This window comes from Chiloscyllium punctatum, chromosome 8 (assembly GCF_047496795.1).
Source record: "Chiloscyllium punctatum isolate Juve2018m chromosome 8, sChiPun1.3, whole genome shotgun sequence".
In the NCBI taxonomy this organism is placed as follows: domain Eukaryota; kingdom Metazoa; phylum Chordata; class Chondrichthyes; order Orectolobiformes; family Hemiscylliidae; genus Chiloscyllium; species Chiloscyllium punctatum.
The window spans coordinates 110,165,893-110,187,983 of record NC_092746.1 but is presented as its reverse complement, the minus strand read 5'-3'; the positions used below and the strand labels follow the sequence as shown (position 1 = coordinate 110,187,983).

Genomic DNA, 22,091 nt, shown 5'->3' with positions numbered 1-22,091 from the left:
ACTGTGGGAATCATCCCAATGGCTAATGACCTGAGGACAATGATTGAAATCCCAACTAAGCACATCTGTTTGAAAGCTTCTTGGGTATAGAGTACAAAATCACTCAGTACCTTGTAGAAAGAATCAACTGAAACCTAGACACTGCCCTCTCTTCCAACTCCCTCCCCTTCTCTCTCTTGCCTGGTGACCTCCATCCCACTCTCACCGATATGTGGTCGAAGCCTTTCAATCAACTTCCACCTCACCCTTGGTGCTTTAACCAGGCACTTTCTGACCGGCAGCTCTCGTTCAGTGGGATTTCTGATTCCAGGGTCCTAAATCCTGGGAAAAGCCTCCCACTAACAGGTTATTTACCCTGGACTCTTCATTTTAACCCAACCTTCTGCAACTGAGGCAATGTGGGATGGCCACCAGCTGACTGGCTCCCCGCACTGCTAAGAAAAAGTGCCAGAGGAAGTGGTGGAGGCTGGTACAATTGCAATATTTAAAAGGCATTTGGATGGGTATATGAATAGGAAGGGTTTGGAGGGATATGGGCCGGGTGCTGGCAGGTGGGACTAGATTGGGTTGGGATATCTGGTTGGCATGGACGGGTTGGACCGAAGGGTCTATTTCCATGCAGTACATCTCTATGACTCTAAGAGTGGGAGAACTCTCCCTGGAGTCCTGGCCACGAAGCACTTCCAGAAACAGATGATGTGTCCATTAATAATTGCAAGTTATGAGAGCTTTCTGCACACCAGTTGGCCACACGTCCGATATTAGATCAGTGTTGTTGCTTGTAAAGCATTCTGGGAGGTTTAGAGATCATCACGCGGATAAAGTCATAGATAAAATCATAGAGGTGTACAGCATGGAAACAGGCCCTTTGGTCTAACTTGTCCATGCCACCCAGTTTTCACAATTAATCTGCTCCCCATATGCCTACATTTGGTCCATATCCCTCCGTACCTATCCTGTCCACGTAACTGTCTAAATGCTATAAAATGTAAGAGTTCCCATCATATGGAACTCAATACAAATTTGAGATGCAGTTTTGTCCATTTTCTCAGCCTGCCCTCTGAAATTCTATTTTCAATGCGGAAGTGCGGAATCTATCTGACTGTGCCCAACCATAACAATTCCTCCCTGTTTGCACGCAGATACTGAACTGCTGTATCGCACCTCGGATGGCAATCTGGAGAGACGGAATATCGAAACCATGGAAAAGACCCTTCTGATGATGGACCGGAAATTTGTAAGCATTTCTTCTACCTTTCATCCAGAAATCATGCCAGTCAGCTCAGAAAAATACTGTACAAGGCAGGATTATCGGTATCCACTGTTTATAAACAAATCGAGGTCTCACAATGTTCAGTAAGTAATTGGTTTAGACAGGAGCTGGTCTGTGTTCTGAGAAAGCCTGACATTTTGATGGATAATGATTATATACTTTATTTTACAGCAAGCACTGGATCAGTGCACCCTCACAGTTTTGTTTCACTTGCAGTGATCAAAAAGTCCAAGTGTAAGCATTCAGCTCCAGTCCCTGTGTAATTGACGTGGGATGAGTTCATGTATGGCAATAGTCGTAAACCCATCAATGCAATGAGAAACGAAGAATTCTTTACATTTGTTGAACAGCCAGGCATGAAAGCCAACTTAGTACTGTCAATGCCCCACAGACAAAAAAACTGTGGCTGATCTGTGACTTGTTTGAAAGATTTATTGTTCATCAGGGTGCTAGGATCACGTTTTGCTCCTTTTATTTACTTATGAGCTGCAGGTGCCACTAGCTAGATCAGCCCAGCCTTCATTAGCCAGAGGGCAGTTAGTGAGTCAGGTGTCATGTGTAGGCCAGACCAGGTAGGGATGGCAGATTGAAAACAAAAAAAAAATGCTGCAAGTCATGGTGGGTCAGGCAGCATCCATGGAGGGAGAGCAAGCTAATGGTTCGAGTCGAGATGAAAAGTTAGCTTGCTCTCTCTCTCCACGGATACTGCCTGACTTGCTGTGATTTCCAGCATTTTTTTTGTTTTCAATACAGATTCCAGCATCTGTAGTAGCTTATTCCCATAAGGATGGCAGATTTCCTTCCGTATAAGTTATTAGTGAACAAGATGGATTTTTCTGACAATGCACAGTGGCATTGCGGTCATCATTTGACTCTTAATTTGAGAACTTCTTTATTATTATGATTTTTATTATTTGATTATTATTGAAAGGAAACTGAATTGACCCAGCCAGCTGAGTACTGGAAGCAGCTCCAATAATACTCAAAAAGCTTGACAGCATCTGGGACAAAGTAGCCTATTTGATTGGTGCTCTGTATGCCACCTTACACATACATATGCCAGTGTGTGCCACCTACATGATGCACAGCAATAACTCACCAAAGGTCCATTCTAAACCCACCATCTCTACCAACTACCTGGACAAGGTCAGCAGACATATGGGGGTACCAGCACCACCTGCAATACTGGTCTCAGCCACACACCATCCTGACTTGGAACTATGCTGTTATTCCTTCATTGCCAGTGGGTCAAAATGCTGGAACCCCATCCTGAAAACTATTGTGGATGTACCCTATACCACATGGTCAGAAATAGCTCAAGAAGGCAGTTCACCACCACCTTGTCCAGGGGAGCTAGGGATGGGCTAGAAATGCTTGTCCAGTCAGCATTTGCCATGAAGAATTTTCTTAAAAAGGGTTGAATGAGAGATGGCTTCTGTGTCAGCAGTATAGGCTGCATTTGAGTTACAAAACCAGCAAAGGAACGCATTCCACCACCCAGTTTATGTGACATCTACTGCTGCAGTTTTTGCTACTGCTGTTGGGGAGGTTTTAAACTAATGTGGCAGGGGGCTGGGAACCAGAAGGGAAAACAAGTAGGGAGCGAGGTGGAGACTGTAAGAATTATGAAGGTAGCATTAATAAAGGGAGAGAGCAGATGAGCGTAAAAAAAAACTGGTGGCCTGAAATGCATCTACTTTAATGCAAGGACTATAGTGGATAAGGCAGATAAACCTAGGGCTTGGATTGGTGCCTGGGAGTATGACGTTATTGCAAACAGAGACTTGTTGCAGGAAGGGCATGATGATTGGCAATTAAATGTTCCAGGATATAGACGCTTCAGACAGGACAGGGAGGGAAGTAAAAGGGGGGGAGGTGGAGTTGCATTGCTGGTCGGGGATGATATCACGGCTGTGCTCAAGGAGGACACTATGGCGGTCTTGGGTAGTGAGGCATTATGGGTGGAGCTGAGAAATAAGAAGGGTGCAGTTACATTGTTAGGGCTGTATTACAGACCTCCCAACAGTGAGCGTGAGGTAGAAGAACAAATAGGTAAACAGATTATGGGAAGATGGCAATAGGGTATTGGTGATGGGAGATTTTAATTTTCCCAACATTGACTGGGATACACTTAAAGTCAGAGGTCTGGATGGGGTAGAATTTGTAAGAAGCATCCATGAGAGTTTTCTAGAGCAGTATGTCAATAGTCCAACGAGGGAAGGGGCCATATTGGACCTGGTACTGGGGAACTAGCCAGGATAGGTGGTAGAAGTTGCGGTGGGGGATTTCTTTGGGAACAGTGACCACAATTCTGTAAGTTTTAGAATACTCATAGATAAAGAAGAGAGTGGTCCTAAGGGAAGAGGGCTAAACTGGGCCAAGGCCAATTATATCAAAATTAGGCAGGAGCTGGGAAATGTGGATTGGATACAGCTATTTGAAAGGGAAGTCCACATTTGAGATGTGGAAGGCTTTCAAAGATAGGTTAAAGAAAGTGCAGGATAGGCAAGTCCCGTTGAAGGCAAAGGATAGGAAGGGCAAGATTCGTGAACTGTGGATGACAGGAGAAATTGTACGACTAGCCAAGAGGAAAAGGGGCGTACATAAGGTCTAGGCAGCTAAGAACAGAATGGGCCCTGGAAGAATATTGGAAGAGTAGGACAAGTCTTAAACGAGGAATCTAGCGGGCTAAAAGGGGTCATGAAATAGGTTTAGCAAACAGAATTAAGGAGAATCCCGAAGCATTTTATTCTTATATAAGAAACAAGCAGGTAACTAGAGAAAAGATTTGTCCACTAAAGGATAACGAAGGAAGGCTGTGTGTCGAACCTGAGAGAATGGGTGAGATTCTGAATGATTACTTTGCATCAGTGTTCACTGAGGAGAGGAACATGAGATTAGAGATAGAAGTTTAATTAGTCTGGATCACATAAGTAGGGAAGATGTTTTGGGTAGGCTAGAGGTTATTAAGGTGGACAGATCCCCAGGATCGGATGGGATCTATCCCAGGTTGCTGAGGGAAGCGAGAGAGGAAATAGCGGGGGCCCTGACAGATATCTTTGCGGCATCCTTAAATACAGGTGAAGTGCCGGAGGACTGGAGGGTTGCTCATGTTGTCCCCCTGTACAAGAAGGGTAGTAGGGATATTCCGGGTAACTATAGATCAGTGAGCCTGATGTCGGTGAAGGGAAAGTTGCTGGAGAAGGTCCTGAGGGATAGGATCTATTTATATTTAGAAAAGAATGGGTTATCAGTGATAGGCAACATGGTTTTGTGCGGGGGAGATTGTGCCTGACCAACTTAATAGAATTCTTCGAGGAAGTGACCAAGTTGGTAGATGAAGGAAGGGCTGTTGATGTCATATACATGGACTTTAGTAAGGCGTAAGATTCCCCATGTTAGGCTAATGGAGAAAGTGAAGTCACATGGTGTGCAGGGTGTTCTAGCTAGGTGGATAAAGAACTGGTTGAGCAACAGGAGACAGAGAGTAGTAGTTAAAGGGAATTTCTCGAAATGGAGAAACGTGACCAGTGGTGTTCCACATGGATCAGTGTTGGGGCCACTGTTGTTTGTAATATACATAAATGATCTGGAAGAGGGCACTGTTGGTATGATCAGCAAGTTTGTAGATGACATAAAGATTGGTGGAGTAGCAGAAAGCATAAAGGGACTGTCAGAGAATACAGGAGGATATAGATAGACTGGAGAGTTGGGCAGAAAAGTGGCAGATGGATTTCAATCCAGACAAATGAGAGGTGATGCTTTTAGGCAAGACTAATTCTAGAGCGAATTATACAATGAATGGAAGAGCCTTGGGAAAAGTTGATGGGCAGAGAGATCTGGGAGTGCAGGTCCATTGTACCCTGAAGGTTGCTGCACAGGTGGATAGAGCGGTCAAGAAGGCATATAGTATGCTTGCCTTCATTGGACAGGGTATTGAGTATAAGAGCTGGCAAGTCATGTTAAAACTGTACAGAACATTGGTTCGGCCACTTATAGAATACTGTGTACTAAAGAAATAGTACTATATGGATGCAGAGCTTTGACAGAAAGAAACCAAGCACAACCATGCTACTGAACAAGGAACTTTAAAGAGGTCTGAGTATCAGGAAGGTTGCCACATTACCAAAAAGGACGTGGACACTTAGGAGAGGGTGCAGAGAAGGTTTATGAGAATGTTGCCTGGTATGGAAGGTGCTAGCTATGAAGAGAGGTTGAGCAGATTAGGTTTATTTTCATTAGAAAAAAGGAGATTGAGGGGGGACCTGACTGAGGTTTACAAAATCATGCAGGGTATAGACAGGGTGGATAGAGACAAGCTTTTTCCCAGGGTGAAGGATTCAACAATGGGAGGTCATGCTTTCAAGGTGAGCGGTGGAAAATTTAAGAGGGATACACATGGCAAGTACTTCACACAGAGCGTGGTGGGCATTTGGAACGCGTTGCCAGCAGAGGTGGTAGAGGCAGGCACGGTAGACTCCTTTAAGGTGTGTCTGGACAAATGCATGAGTAGGTGGGGAGCAGAGGGATATAGAAGCTTAGGAATTGACCAACAGGTTTAGACAGTACATTTGGATTGGCTCAGGTTTGGAGCCGAAGGGCCTGTTCCTGGGCTGTAAATTTTCTTTATTCTTTGTTCTTTGTTCTAATCGTTATAAATGTAACAGCTGACTCCATACGTGGAAAAAGGTTCTCATGGTCAATCCTATCTAAACCCCTCTATCAAGTCACCCCTAAACCTTCTTTTCTCCAATGAGAACAGCCCCAAGTGCCTCAGCCTTTCCTCATACGATCTTCCTACCATACCAGGCAACATCCTGGTAAACCTCCTCTGCACCCGTTCCAGTGCCTCCACATCCTTCCTATAGTATGGCGACCAAAACTGCACACAATACTCCAGATGCGGCCGCACCAGAGTCTTATACAACTGCAACATGACCTCAGGACTCCGGAACTCAATTCCTCTACCAATAAAAGCCAGTACGCCATATGCCTTCTTCACTGCACTATTTACCTGGGTGGCAACTTTCAAAGATCCATGTACATGGACACCAAGATCCCTCTGCTCATCCACACTACCAAGTATCCGACCATTAGTCCAGTACCCCATCTTTTTGTTACTCTTACCAAAGTGAATCACCTCACACTTAGCGACATTGAACTCCATTTGCCACCTTTCTGCCCAGCTCTGCAGCTTCTCTATATCCCGCTGTAACCTGCCACATCCTTCCTCACTGTCAACAACTCCTCCGACTTTCGTATCATCCGCAAACTTGCTCACCCAACCTTCTAACCCCTCCTCCAGGTCATTTATAAAAATGACAAACAGCAATGGTCCCAAAACAGATCCTTGTGGAACACCGCTAGTAACGGCACTCCAAGATGAACCTTTACCATCAACTACTATCCTCTGTCTCCTTCCAGCCAGCCAATTCCTAATCCAAACCTCTAATGCACCCTCAATGCCATACCTCCGTATTTTTTGCAGTAGCCTACCATGGGGAACCTTATCAAATGCCTTACTAAAATCCATGTACACCACATCTACCGCTTTCCCCTCGTCCACCTCCTTAGTCACCTTCTCAAAGAATTCAATAAGGTTTGTGAGGCATGACCTGCCCTTCACAAAACCATGCTGACTATCCTTGATCACATTATTCCTATCCAGATGTTCATAAATCTTATCCCTTACAATTCTCTCTAAGACTTTGCACACAACAGATGTGAGACTCACCGGCCTATAGTTACTAGGGTTATCCCTTACTCCCCTTCTTGAACAAGGGAACCATATTTGCGAGCGTCCAGTCTTCTGGCACTACTCCTGTAGACAACGAGGACATAAAAATCAATGCCAATGGCTCTGCAATCTCCTCCCTTGCTTCCCAGAGAATCCTAGGATAAATGCCATCAGGCCCAGGAGATTTATCTATTTTCACCCTTTCCAGAATTTTCAACACCTCTTCCCTACATACCTCAAAGCCATCCATTCTACTTAATTGTGACTCAGTATTCACATCGGCAACAATGTCCTGTTCCTGAATAAATACTGACAAAAAGTATTCATTCAGTGTCTCCCCAATCTCTTCAGCCTCCACACGCAACTTCCCACTACTATCCTTGACTGAACCAGTACCTACCCTAGTCATTCTTTTATTCCTGACATACCTATAGAAAGCCTTAGGGTTTTCCCTAATCCTACCAACTAAGGACCTTTCATGTCCCCTCCTTGCTGCTCTTAGCTCTCTCTTCAGGTCCTTCCTGGCTACCTTATAACTCTCAATCGCCCCAATTGAACCTTCACGCCTCATCTTTACATAGGCCGCCCTCTTCCATTTAACAAGGGATTCCAATTCCTTATTAAACCACGGCTCCCTCACACGACCCTTTCCTCCCTGCCTGACAGGTACATACTTATCAAGGACACTCAATAGTTGCTCCTTGAACAAGCTCCACATATCGATTGCGCCCGTCCCTTGAAGCCTACTTTTCCAAGCCACGCATCCTAAGTCATTCCTCACCGCATCATAATTTCCCTGGCCCCAGCTATAACTCTTGCCCTGCAGTGCACACTTATCCCTCTCCATCACTAGGGTAAAAGTCACCGAATTGTGGTCACTGTCCCCAAAGTGCTCACCTACCTCTAATTCTAACACCTGGCCTGGTTCGTTACCCAGAACCAAATCCAGTATGGCCTCACCTCTTGTTGGCCTGTCTACATATTGTGTCAGGAAACCCTCCTGCACACATTGGACAAACACCGACTCATCTAACGAACTTGAGCTATTGCTTTCCCAATCAATATCAGGAAAGTTAAAGTCCCCATAACAACCACCCTATTACTTTCACTCTTCTCCTGAATCATCCTCGCAATCCTTCTACGTTTCTAGGACTATTAGGAGGCCTGTAAAAGACTCCTAACAGGGTGACCTCACCTTTCCTATTCCTAACCTCAGCCCAAACTACCTCAGATGACGAGTCTTCATCCATCGTCCTTTCCACCGCTGTAATACTATCCTTGACAAGCAATGCCACACCTCCCCCTCTTTTACCCCCACCTCTGACCCTACTAAAACATTTAAACCCTGGAACATGTTCACTATATAATAATTATTTGAGATGACCTTGCTCCAAATGTCATCAGTAAAGTTTCAATCTTTTTGCCCTCAACAATAACCTTCCTGATACTCAGATCTCAGTGAGGGTTCACCCAGTTTCCACTTTAAAGTTCCTTGTTCAGTAGCATGGTTGTGCTTGGTTTCTTTCTGTCAAAGCTCTGCATCCACATAGTACTATTTCTTGAGTCAATTCACTTCCTGATGTCCTTATGCAAACTACTAACACAGCAGGCTTGAAAACAAAAAAAATTGCTGGAAATCACAGTGGGTCAGGCAACATCCATGAGGAGAGAGCAAGTTAACATTTCGAGTCAAGTCATCAGCTCATCAAACTTAAAATTTTATATGCTCATGTGCACTTCAGAACCAAATATCCAAATGATTATGATAAATAATGAATATTTATTATACTTGCTACTTGAATATTAGGAAATATTCTCCATTCCCCATCTCCAGTCACTGAGTGTGGGTTAGAAGGCATGGAGTGTTCCAATGAATCAGCGAGGGAGGCGATAGATGGAGAGTCTGTTGCCTTTCCAGCTCTCCCTGGTAGATTCCCGGGACAGGACTGTTCAGTTTGGGCTTCCCCACTCCTAGACTAAATGAGAGCCTTGGGTGGCAATTCATTAAGGAGGAAATTTTGCCACTGCCAGGATTCCATCTTGCAGGGTGGTGGGGAGGTAGACCGGAGTATCCTGGGGAAGGGGAGTTGCCTGTGCTGGTGGGGAATGCTCCTTTTCGGGGCACCTCATATCCAGCGAAGGGTATTGTCAGCAGCACGTCTTTCCTCAAATTCCTACCCTCGCTGCCTGATGCTGGGGTACATCAGGCAGTATTTAACAAGACACTCCACATACTGTTACCCTAATCCACTGGCTACAATGACACTTAGCTCCTGATATATGTGTGATGCCCCAAAGGCATACAGAAGATTGCCTAACTGACATTAAATCACACTTAGGCTACCAGAAATGACTACCATTGGGATCAAGACCTGGGACCCCGGTGCTGTGAAGCTCAATATGGCAATATTTTTGGTACCTTTTATTTCAAGGATATACACAAACCTTGCTGACAAACAGTTAGAAGCAACTTTTATCATTAACTCTTTTTTTGTCTTTTGTGGGATGTGGGCATGTTGGCTGGGCCAGCATTTATTGCCTGTCATTAGTTGCCTTTGAGAAGATGGTGGTGAGCTGCCTTCTTGAACTGCTGCAGTTCACCTGCTGTGGGCTGACTCACAATGCCATGAGGGAGGAGATTCCAGCATTTTGAATGACAGTGCATCTTGTAGATAGTACACACTGTTGCTAGTGAGTGCCCGTGGTAGAGGGAGTGGATGCTTGTGGATGTGGTGCCAATCAAGTAGTCTGCTTTGTCCTGAATGGTGTCGAGCTTCTTAAGTGCTATTGGGACCTGCACTCATCCATACAAGTGGGAAGTATTCCATCACACTCCTCACTTGTGCTTTGTAGATCTTGACAGGCTTTCGGAAGTCAGGAGGTAAGTTATTCACTCTTGTACTCCTCGCCTCTGACCTGCTCTTGTGGCTACTGCATTTATGTGATGAATCCAGTTGAGTTTCTGATCAATGATAACTCCCAGAGTTTTGATAGTGGGGAATTCAGTGGAATGGTAACAGGGTGGCACAGTGGCTCAGTGGTTAGCACTGCTGCTTCACAGCACCGGGGTCCCAGGTTCGATTCCAGCCTTGGGCAACTGTCTGTGTGGAGCTTGCACATTCTCCTTGTGTCTGTTTGAATTTCCTCTAGGTGCTCCGGTTTCCTTCCACAGTCCAAAGATGTGCAGGTCAGGTGAATTGGCCATGCTAAATTGCCTCAAATTGGCCATGCTAAGTGTTGGGTGCATTAGTCAGAGGGAAATGGGTCTGGGTGGGTTACTCTTCAGAGGGTTAGTGTGGACTGGTTAGGCCAAAGGGCCTGTTTCCACGCTGTAGGGGATCTAATTTTGAACAGCAAGGGACAGTGGTTAGATTATTTCTTATGGATGATGGTCATAGCCTGCCATTTGTGTGGCATGAATGTTACTTTGCCAAATCTGGATATTGTTCAGATCTGATTGCACTCTGACACGGACTACTTCAGTATCTGAGGAATCGTGAATGGTGCCTAACATTGTGCAATCATCAAACATCACCACTTCTGACCTTATGATGGAGGGAAGTCCATTGATGAAGCAGCAGGAGATGGTTGGGCCTAGAATATTACACTGAGAAACTCCTGCAGAGATGTCCGAGAGCTGAAATGATTGACCTCCAACAACCATGACCGTCTTCCTGTGTGTCAGGTATAATCCTAACCACCAGACAATTTGCCCCTGATACCCATTGATTCTAGTTTTGCTCGAACTCCTTGATGCCACACTTGGTTGAATGCAGCCTTGATGTCAAGGGTTGTCACTCGCCCTTCAGGATCCTCCGCTCCACACTTGCAGCAATGCGCCAGCACCTTACCTCTCTACAGTCAGCCCTGCCTCAGCTGAGGGCCACACTCTCTCAGAGTTGCAAAGGACCCCTTCTGTACTATATCCTCAGGAGAATTCATACTCTCAACAAACAGTATTTCAACTCCATCTTAAACATCAAAAACTGTAAATACAACAAACTTTTATCTACCCACCTCCATAACCAGCGCTCCTCAAACATTCCAGTAGATTCCCTCAGCCTCTGGAACTGATCGGACATCATTAGCCATGCGGCTCGTGCAGCCACCATCCCCATGCTGATTCATGATGTTACTTCCGCCCCCATCATGGCCACTCCCACAGCCACTTCCACCCCTCACAATTCCTCATGCACCACACGTGACATGACTTCCGCCCCTCACATCATCGCTGATGTCACATGTTCAGTGACTTCCACCACCCCTACTGCCGTGTTTGCCACCACCTCAACCCCCACCAATACCACTCACCTGCATTCTGCTGACACGCCCCCCCACAGATCCCACTGTCACCATTCCCGGCCCCCAGAACCCTGAAGGGAACACCACCCCTGCTCATGACTCCACCCCCATTCCCCCCACCACCACACCCACTCCAGTTACCTGCCTCACCCCCCACTCTCAGCTCCACACCCACACCAGATCCCAGCTCCCAGCCATGTCGAGTTTTCAACATCCCTCCAGACCTCCCCCTCACTGAGGACGAACGATCAGTCCTCAGCAAAGGACTCACCTTCATCCCCCTCCATCCACGCATCAATGAATTTAATACACGCCATGACTTCGAACACTTCTTCTGCTGCATCCGCCTCCGAGCTTACTTTCACAATCAGGAATCCCGCCCACCTTCCGAGGACCCCTTCGCCCACCTCCAACACACTGTATCCACCTGGACACCCCGCGCTGGCCTATTACCCGCCCTCGACCTCTTCATTTCAAACTGCCACCGGGACATTAACCGCCTCAACCTGTCTATCCCCCTCCCCCACTCCAACCTCTCACCCTCACAATGTGCAGCCCTCCAATCCCTCTGCTCCAATTCCGACCTCACCATCAAGATAGCAGATAAAGGTGACGCAGTGGTAGTCTGGCGCACTGACCTCTACACCGCTGAAGCCAAACGCTAACTTGAGGATACCTCTTTCTACTGCCCTCTCGACCAAGACCCCATCCCCCATCAACAAACCATCATTTCCCAGACCATACAGAACCTCATCACCTCAGGAGATCTCCCACCCACAGCTTCCAACCTCATAGTCCGGGAACCCCGCACTGCCCGGTTCTACCTCCTTCCCAAGAACCACAAGCCTGACCACCCTGGCCGACCCATTGTCTCAGCATGCTCCTGTCCCACTGAACTTATTTCTACCTACCTCGACACTGTCGGATCCCCCCTAGTCCAGGAACTCCCCACATACGTTCGAGACACCACCCACGCTCTCCACCTCCTCCAAGACTTCCGTTTCCCTGGCCCCCAACGCCTCATCTTCACCATGGATATCCAATCCCTCGACACCTCCATCTGCCATGACCAGGGCCTCCAAGCCCTCTGTTTCTTCCTCTCCCGACGTCCCCAACAGTACCCTTCCACTGACATTCTCATTCTCATTCTCATTAGATATGATGCAGAGCTGGGCTGAGGAGTGGCAGATGGAGTTCAACCCTGCCAAGTGTGAAGTTGTCCATTTTGGAAGAACAAATAAGAATGCGGAATACAGGGTTAATGGTAGGGTTCTTGGTCAGGTGGAGGAACAGAGGGATCTTGGGGTCTATGTACATAGATCTTTGAAGGTTGCCACTCAGGTGGATAGAGTTTGTAAGAAGGCCTATGGAGTATTATCGTTCATTAGCAGAGGGATTGAATTCAAGAGTCGTGAGGTGATGTTGCAGCTGTACAGGACTTTGGTTAGGCCACATTTGGAGTACTGTGTGCAGTTCTGGTCGCCTCACTTTAGGAAAGATGTGGAAGCTTTGGAGAGGGTGCAGAGAAGATTTACCAGGATGTTGCCTGGAATGGAGAGTAGGTCATACGAGGATAGGTTGAGAGTTCTCGGCCTTTTCTCGTTGGAACGGCGAAGGATGAGGGGTGACTTGATAGAGGTTTATAAGATGATCAGAGGAATAGATAGAGTAGACAGTCAGAAACTTTTTCCCCGGGTACAACAGAGTGTTACAAGGGGACATAAATTTAAGGTGAAGGGTGGAAGGTATAGGGGAGATGTCAGGGGTGGGTTCTTCACCCAGAGAGTGGTGGGGGCATGGAATGCGCTGCCCGTGGGAGTGGTAGAGTCAGATTCATTGGCGACCTTTAAGCGGCATTTGGATAGGTACATGGATGGGTGCTTAATCTAGGATAGAAGTTCGGCACAACATCGTGGGCCGAAGGGCCTGTTCTGTGCTGTATTGTTCTATGTTCTATGTTCTATGTTCTATGTTTGGCTGAACTGGTCCTCAACCGTAACAATTTCTCCTTCGAATCCTCCCACTTCCTCCAGACCAAAGGTGTAGCCATGGGCATACGTATGGGCCCCAGCTATGCCTGTCTCTTTGTTGGCTACGTAGAACAGTCGATCTTCCGCAATTACACCGGCACCACTCCCCACCTCTTCCTCCGCTACATTGATGACTGCATTGGCACCACCTCGTGCTCCCGCGAAGACTTTGAGCAATTCAGCAACTTCACCAACACATTCCACCCTGACCTTAAATTTACCTGGACCATCTCTGACACCTCCCTCCCCTTCCTGGACCTCTCCATCTCCATTAATGATGACTGACTTGACACCGACATTTTTTACAAACCCACCGACTCCCACAGCTACCTGGATTACACCTCTTCCCACCCTACCTCCTGCAAAAATGCCATCCCATAATCCCAATTCCTCCGCCTCCGCCGTATCTGCTTCCAGGAGGACCAGTTCCACCTCAGAACACACCAGATGGCCTCCTTATTTAGAGACCACAATTTCTCTTCCCACGTGGTTAAAGATGCCCTCCAACGCATCTCGTCCACATCCCGCAACTCCGCCCTCAAACCCCACCCCTCCAACTGTAACAAGGACAGAACGCCCCTGGTGCTCACCTTCCACCATACATAAACCAAATCATCTGCCAACATTTCCGCCACCTCCAGACAGACCCCACCATCAGGGATATATTTCCCTCCCCACCCCTTTCTGCCTTCCGCAAAGACTGTTCCTTCCATGACTACCTGATCAGGTCCATGCCCCCCTACAACCCACCCTCCCATCCTGGCACCTTCCCTTGCCACCGCACCGCAGGAATTGCAAAACGTGCGCCCACACCTTCTCCCTCACCTCCATCCAAGGCCCTAAAGGAGCCTTCCACATCCAAAGTTTTACCTGCACATCCACCAATATCATTTATTGTATCCGTTGCTCCTGATGCGGTCTCCTCTACATTGGAGACACTGGATGCCTCCTAGCATAGTGCTTTAGGGAACATCTCTGGGATACCCACATCAATCAACCACACCGCCCTGTGGCCCAACATTTCAACTCCCCCTCCCACTCTGCTGAGGACATGGAGGTCCTGGACCTCCTGAACTGCTGCTCCCTTACCACCAGACGCCTGGAGGAAGAACACCTCATCTTCCACCTCGGAACACTCCAACCCCAGGGCATCAATGTGGACTTCAACAGTTTCCCCATTTGCCCTTCCTCCACCTTACCCCAGTTCCAAACTTCCAGCTCAGCACTGTCCCCATGACTTGTCCTACCTGCCTATCCTCTTTTCCACCTCTCCACTCACCCCTCCTTCCCCTGACCTATCACCTTCATCCCTCACGTATTGTACTCTATGTTACTTTCTCCCCACCCCCACCCTCCTCTCATTCATCTCTCCACCCTTCAGGCTCTCTGCCTTTATTACGGCGATTTTCCTGCTCCTCGGATGTCTGCCTGAACTGCTGTGCTTTTCCAGCACCGCGCTAATCTCGACTCTCCCCTCACCTCTGGAATTCAGCTGTTTCATCAATGTTTGAACTAAGGCTGTAATGAGGTCAGGAACTAAGTGGCCCTGGAAGAATGCAAACTGGGCACCACTAAGCAGGTTATTGCTGAGGTGGTGCTGCTTGATAACATTGTTGCTGAAACCTTCCATCACTTTACTGGTGATCGCGAGTAGACTTGGTGGGGTGGTATTATGTTAATATCAATGACAGTCACATGTATTCAGGTCAAAAGGTTTAACTTCACATCAGTTTGGGGTGTTCAATCACCAATATTTGTTACAAGTTATTGCTGTATCCCAAACTGCAGAATTAATCAAAGTTTTATGAGTTGGTCAGAGTTAGTATTTGCAATTCTTTAGAATCCTGCAAGCTAATTGCCGTAAAATTGTTCTCGCTTTTTTATTAAGTAGGTGTTAATTATTTATAATGGTGTTATCAAACTGCCAAATTTTTATCGGTGGACAATTACAGTACCAGATTAAGTAAAAGTTGATGACTGGCACGGGAGAAGTGTTAATGTCCATAGATCAATCAAAAGCACTTCTCACATTTAAAATCAAATTAATTTACTTCGCTGTTCACAATAAGTCTATTTTATGGACAAAGTAAGAGACTTTAGGTCAAACTTCTCAAGGTACAATATGGCCTGTTCTGTCGATCTAATGATTCTGATAATTGTGAAATTTTCAGGGTGATTTATTCATCCTAAGTATAGCTTGGGCACTGTTCTGGCAACCTCTCTCAATCTTAATCAGGAACGAGGGACAGATGTAAAGGCATAGTGCCAGATCCCAACTAGTGAGCCTTGAACATGAGCGCGCCAAGTATCTTAAACGTTGCTGATTATTTTGTAGAAAGGAGGACTTGCATGAGTGCAATGCCTTTCACAACCTCTGCATGTCTTAAGGAGCTTTAAGACTTAAGATGTCTTACTGCCAGCTACCTAGGATGCACAGCACAGCTATTCAGCTTAATTGGTGCATGCTCGCGACTTTCTCCACAGTGCCAGAGAATCAGCCGCTGCAGCAATATGCTCTAAAAGGGAATGGTGGCACCAAACATACTACATGCCGAACATTTGGACAGATAACCATCTCAGATGAGGCTATCAGCGGCCAGCTTTGCTCATTTGGCAGAAATTTCATATTCACCCTCAGAGTGAGTCTGCAACCTGTCTGACTGGGTAGCGACTAATTGGAATAGAAGTGTCACAAAGCAGCCTAAGTTGGCAAATACATAAAAAAAAAGGTAAGCCAAAGGTATCCAGTGACACAAAACCACAAACAAGGAGGAAATGTTCAAAACCTACAGCGTTGTGCAACAGGTGAAGAATGTATTGCAACCTATTGCAGGAAATTCAGAAAAGGTTCAGGATAGATTATGAACCATCTGAGGAAAAGTCACTAGACTTGAAATGTTAACTCTGCATTCTCCCTACCGATGCTGCCTGGCCTGCTGAATTTTATCAGCAATTTCTGCTTTTATTTTGGATCTCCAGCATCTGCATTTCTTTATCTTTTTTAGGGTAAATTAACTTGGATGTTACCAAGGAATGACCAGAGTTCATAAACCTTTATAGAAGTCACTTGTTATGATGGTGTTACTGGACAACTCAGATTCCAGACTGAAATCTGGCTTGATAGATCATATTTTGTTTGTGGGTCTTTTAACTTTAACGAAGTGGTCTTTTACTAAAACATAAGTATACAGTGTTCGCTGATTTGGTTTCTCCAACAAAAGAGAAGTTCATGACACAAGAAAAAGATGAAATGGAATAAGCCAAATTATTTACATATAAAACATATTTAAGAATATATTGTAAAAGTACAATTAAATTAATCCTAATAGCATCGAAATATAGTCAACAAATATCAGAGAAAATGCCTTTCTCTACCCCACATTGGGTTTGACTTATCTATCGCTTTACATTCAGATCATAAGAATCTGATAGCCTCTTCCTTGGTTTATCACAGAACTGAACTAAGTCTTTCTTGGCTTCATTTAAACCTTCAAGGTTTTAACTAACTTTAACCAATCACTTATGGTCTGGAACTTTTAAACAGCACTTCTTACAATGAGGTAACCTCGGAAGAGTCCTAAACTGCTTCCCTTTTGTAGGAGCAGCTGTTTTAAGCATCCAGCTTCAGCCAGAACTTCTGCAAAATTGCCCAACTTAAACCCAAAAGCTATTCTTTCAAACTACGTGTGTTCCCGAAACCCACTCAAAAGATTAGGTGAAATTCAGGAATGGAAAATGCTGGAGATTAGAGTTAAGATGAGAGTGGTGCTGGAAATGCACAGCAGGTCAGGCAGCATCCAAGGAGCAGGAAAATTGATGTCTCATGCAGGAACCCTTCATCAGGATTTTCCTGCTCCTTTGATACTGCCTGACCTGCTGTGCATTTTCAGCACCACTCTAATCTTCACTCAAAAGATTCCAGAGTCTTCTGTCTGAAAGCCTAACACACTACACTACTTCCATTGTTCAATGTCCCAATATAAAGACCACCCCATTGCTGTAAAGCATGTCACTCTCTCTTTTCTATTTTCTTAAAGATGCCAAAATGGTTCCAGATTAGATTAGATTAGATTAGATTAGATTACTTACAGTGTGGAAACAGGCCCTTCGGCCCAACAAGTCCACACCGCCCCGCCGAAGCGCAACCAGATATTACTTAGAAAGTAATAATTAAACCGCCTCAAACACAAAGACTGAACCTAGATATTAGTTGTTCGAAATCCAAACTTTAAAATAAATTATGTTAAGATATACATAAATAGAACATAGAACATAGAACAATACAGCGCAGACAAGGCCCTTCGGCCCTCAATGTTGCGCCGACCTGTGATCTATTCTCAGCTCGTCCCCCTACATTATCCCAAAATCATCCATGTGCTTATCTAAGGACTGTTTACATCTCCCTAATGTGGCTGAGTTGACTACATTAGCAGGTAGGGCATTCCATGCCCTTACCACCCTCCGCGTAAAGAACTTTCCTCTGACATCTGTCAAATCTATCACCTCTCAATTTGTAGTTAAGCCCCCTCGTACAAGCTGACACCATCATCCTAGGAATAAGTATTTCACTGTCTACCCTATCTAATCCTGTGATCATCTTGTAGACGTAAATTGCACACCTTACACCACATAATTGTTTTCTTAAAGACAAGAACAATGTTGAAGATTTTGGAGAAAAATGGGAAATGGAGAAAAATACTAGTAGATTCCTGAAAGCTTACTCTGCAGGAGATGGCTTTCGGGAGAGTGAGGGTGAGAGAGTGAGAGAGAGAAGGAAAGAGACAGAGAGACAGAGACAGAGAATCAGCTTGCTGTCACATCTTCCTTCTGTCTGAACTTTCCCTCAATCTGTACAAGTGTGACTTTCATGAGTCCAGATTTTCTACCAGATGATCATTATGTTTATATTCACAGTCATCCTTAGGTTGTGGCAGCTCTCTTTAAAGAAATACATGTTGGAATTCAAGAAGTACTTTTGGGTTCTGATCCATCATCACGACATCACATTAGTGAAGAAAGTTATTGTGGATTCACTGCAAAGTGCCTTCTTTCATTTTGTTGCTGATTGAAAATAGTTTGCTGAGGGAGTAATGTGTGCGGATTGACTTGGCCTGTTTTATGTGGACAATACATACCTTAGCAATGTTCAATGTTGTTAGGTAGATGTCAGTGCTGTAGCTCAGTTTAATAATCTCATCCCCAAAGGTCAGAGTTTCCAAAAGTAAAACTGTCCATCAGTAATGCATTGCAGCATCAGCTTTGATTTTTGTGTTCAAGTCCTTAAAGTGTGACTTGAACTGATGGCCTATGAGTCAGAGGTGAGAGTGCAACCAACTCATTCAAGGCTGGCATACAATAGGAAGTTGGATGATAGAGGCTGATCAATTTACGTAGGAAAAATATTTATGTTTCCATTACCTGAAGATACCCAGAGCACGTTGAGGCCAATGAAGTGTTAAGATATCAGCCTTGTTGGACTCCATGCTTTACTGTGTCACAGAATCCCTACAATGTGGAAGAAGGCAATTCAACCCATTTTCTCCACATCAACTCTCTGAAGAGCATCCCACCCAGATCCATCTCCATACACCATAATCCTACATTTCCCATGGCTGGGAAATTTAATCTGCAATTTGAGAGGGAGAGGGTACAATCGGAAGTGACAATATTTCTGTTGAATAAAGGGAACTATGGAGCTATGAGGGAGGAGCTCGCCAAAGTTCAACCTTTGCAGGGATGACAGTGGAGGAACAATAGCAGATATTTCTATGTATAATGCAGACATTGCAGGATCAGTTCATTCCAAAAAGGAAGAAAGATCCTAGGAGGAGACATGGGTGGCCGTGGCTGATGAGGGAAGTTAAGAAACATATAAAAGTTAAAAGAGAAAAAGTATAACATAGCAAAGATAATGGAGGACTGGGAAGCTTTTAAAGAACAACAGAGGATTACTAAGAAGGAAATACGCAGAGAAAAAAATGAGGTACGAAGGTAAACTGGCCAGTAACATAAAGGAGGATAGTAAAAGATTTTTTAGGTATGTGAAAGGCAAAAAATTGGCAAGACTAAAATTGGGCCCTTGAAGACAGAAACAGGGGAATATACTATGGGGAACAAAGAAATGGCAGAAGAATTGAATTGGCACTTCAGATCTGTGTTCACTGGGGAAGACACAAGCTATCCCTGAAGTAACAGTGGCTGAAGGACTTGAACTTAAGGGAATTGGTGTTGGAGAGACTGTTAGTTCTGAAGGTTGATAAGTCCCTGGGGCCTGATGGTCTACATCCCAGGGTACTGAAGGAGGTGGCTCGAGAAATCTTGGATGCGTTGGTGATTATTTTCCAGAGTTCGATAGATTCGGGATCAGTTCGTGCGGATTGGAGGGTGGCTAATATTGTACCACTTTTTAAGAAAGGTGGGAGAGAGAAAGCAGGAAATTATAGACCAGTTAGTCTGACCTCAGTGGTGGGAAAGATGCTGGAGTCTATTATAAATGATGAAATTATGACACATCTGGATAGTAGTAACAGGATAGGTCAGAGTCAGCATGGATTTATGAAGGGGAAATCATGCTTGACTAATCTTCTGGAATTTTTTGAGGATGTAACTCTGAAGGTGGATGAGGGAGATCCAGTAGATATAGTGTACCTGGACTTTCAGAAAGCTTTTGATAAAGTCCCACATAGGAGGTTAGTGAGCAAAATTAGGGCACATGGTATTGGGAGCAAATTACTAACTTGGATTGAAAGTTGGTTGCCTGATAGGAAGCAAAGAGTGGTGATAAACGACTTCATTTCGAAATGGCAGGCAGTGACCAGTGGGGTACCGCAAGGATCAGTACTGGGACTGCAGCTTTTTACAATATATGTTAATGATATAGAAGATGGTATTAGCAATAACATTAACAAATTTGCTGATGATACTAAGCTGGGTGGCAGGGTGAAATGTGAGGAGGATGTTAGGAGATTACAGGGTGACCTGGACAAGTTAGGTGAGTGGTCAGATATGTGGCAGATGCAGTTTAATGTGGATAAATGTATGATTATCCACTTTGGTGATAAGAACAGGAAGGCAGATTACTACCTAAATGGAATCAATTTAGGTAAAGGGGCAGTACAAAGAGATCTGGGTGTTCATGTATACCAATCAATGAAGGTAAGCATGCAGGTACAGCAGGTAGTGAAGAAGGCTAATAGCATGCTGGCCTTCATAACAAGAGTGATTGAGTATAGAAGCAAAGAGGTTCTTCTGCAGCTGTACAGGGCCCTGGTGAGACCACATCTGGAGTAATGTGTGCAGTTCTGGCCTCCAAATTTGAGGAAAGACATTCTGGCTATTGAGGGAGTGCAGCATAGGTTCACGAGGTCAATTCCTGGAATGGCAGGATTACCTTACACTGAAAGACTGGAGCAACTGGGCTTGTATACCCTTGAGTTTAGAAGACTGAGGGGGGATCTGATTGAGACATATAAGATTATTAAAGGATTGGACACTCCGGAGGCAGGAAACATGTTTCTGCTGATGGGTGAGTGCCGAACCAGAGGACACAGCTTAAAAATATGGGGTGGACCATTTAGGACAGAGATGAGGAGAAACGTCTTCACCCAGAGAGTGGTAGTTGTGTGGAATGCTCTGCCCCAGAGGGCAGTGGAGGCCCAGTCTCTGGATTAATTTAAGAAAGAGTTGGATAGAGCTCTCAAGGATAGTGGAATCAAGGGTTATGGAGATAAGGCAGGAACAGGATACTGATTAAGGATGATCAGCCATGATCATATTGAATGGTGGTGCAGGCTCGAAGGGCAGAATGGCCTACTCCTGCACCTATTGTCTATTATCTATAGGGCAATTTAGCATAGTCAATCCACTTAACCTGTACGTCTTTGGACAGTGGGAGGACACCGGAGTACCCAGACAAAACTCACACAGACACCGATAAAATGTGCAAACTCCACAGAGAGTCACCTGAGGCAAGAATCAAAACCCGGGTCCCTGGAACTGTTAGGCAGCGGTGCCACTATGCATCCTGCTTTGAGTCATTGGTCTTCCTCCTAAAACAAGCTGATGTTCCTTTCCCAACCAATGCATCAGTCCATCCTGATCGCACGGTGGTATCACAGAGGCACAGAATTGTCGTTGTGCGGGTGAAGGCCATTTGGCCCATCATGCCTACACGTGCTCATCAAAGCAGCATCTTACCTAGTGCCATTCTCTTGAGTTTTCCCCATATCCCTGCACATAGTTACTCTCCAAATAACCATCCATTATCCCTTTTGGGTGCCTTCATCACCATTCCAGACCTTAACAACTTGGTCTGTGAAAACATTTGTTTCTCACATCACTCTTGCTTCATTTATAGATCACTTCAAATCTATGCCATCTCATTTTTGTTCCTTTTACAAGCAGGAACCACTTCTCCCTGTCCACTCTATTTAACCCGCTCATGATTTTGAAAACTTCTATCAAATCTCCATCAGCTTTCTTCCCTCCAAGAAGAACTTGCTTGGTTTCTCATCATTGTCAACATTTCTCACGTGGTAACTTCATGTAACAAGTCATAGAGATGTACAGCACGGAAACAGACCCTTCGGACCAACCCATCCATGCTGACCAGATATCTCAACCCAATCTAGTCCCACCTGCCAGCACCCGGCTCATATTCCTCCAAACCCTTGCAATTCATTTAACCATCCAAATGCCTGTTAAATGTTGCAATTGTACCAGCCTCGCAGGTAGATAGGATAGTGAAGGC

The 22,091-nt window shown here is 45.3% G+C and overlaps 1 protein-coding gene across 6 annotated transcripts in view; it reads left to right on the top strand.

Annotated features, from left to right (window-relative positions):
* The window catches only part of dpp6a (dipeptidyl-peptidase 6a), a 1,516,786-nt gene that overhangs the window by 1,153,140 nt on the left and 341,555 nt on the right, over positions 1 to 22,091 (top strand). For all 6 annotated transcript variants that reach the window (XM_072576237.1, XM_072576239.1, XM_072576236.1 and 3 more), the window contains one exon: positions 1,143 to 1,237. In XM_072576237.1, coding sequence (XP_072432338.1) covers positions 1,143 to 1,237 — 95 coding nt within the window. The remainder of the gene's footprint in view (positions 1 to 1,142; positions 1,238 to 22,091) is intronic.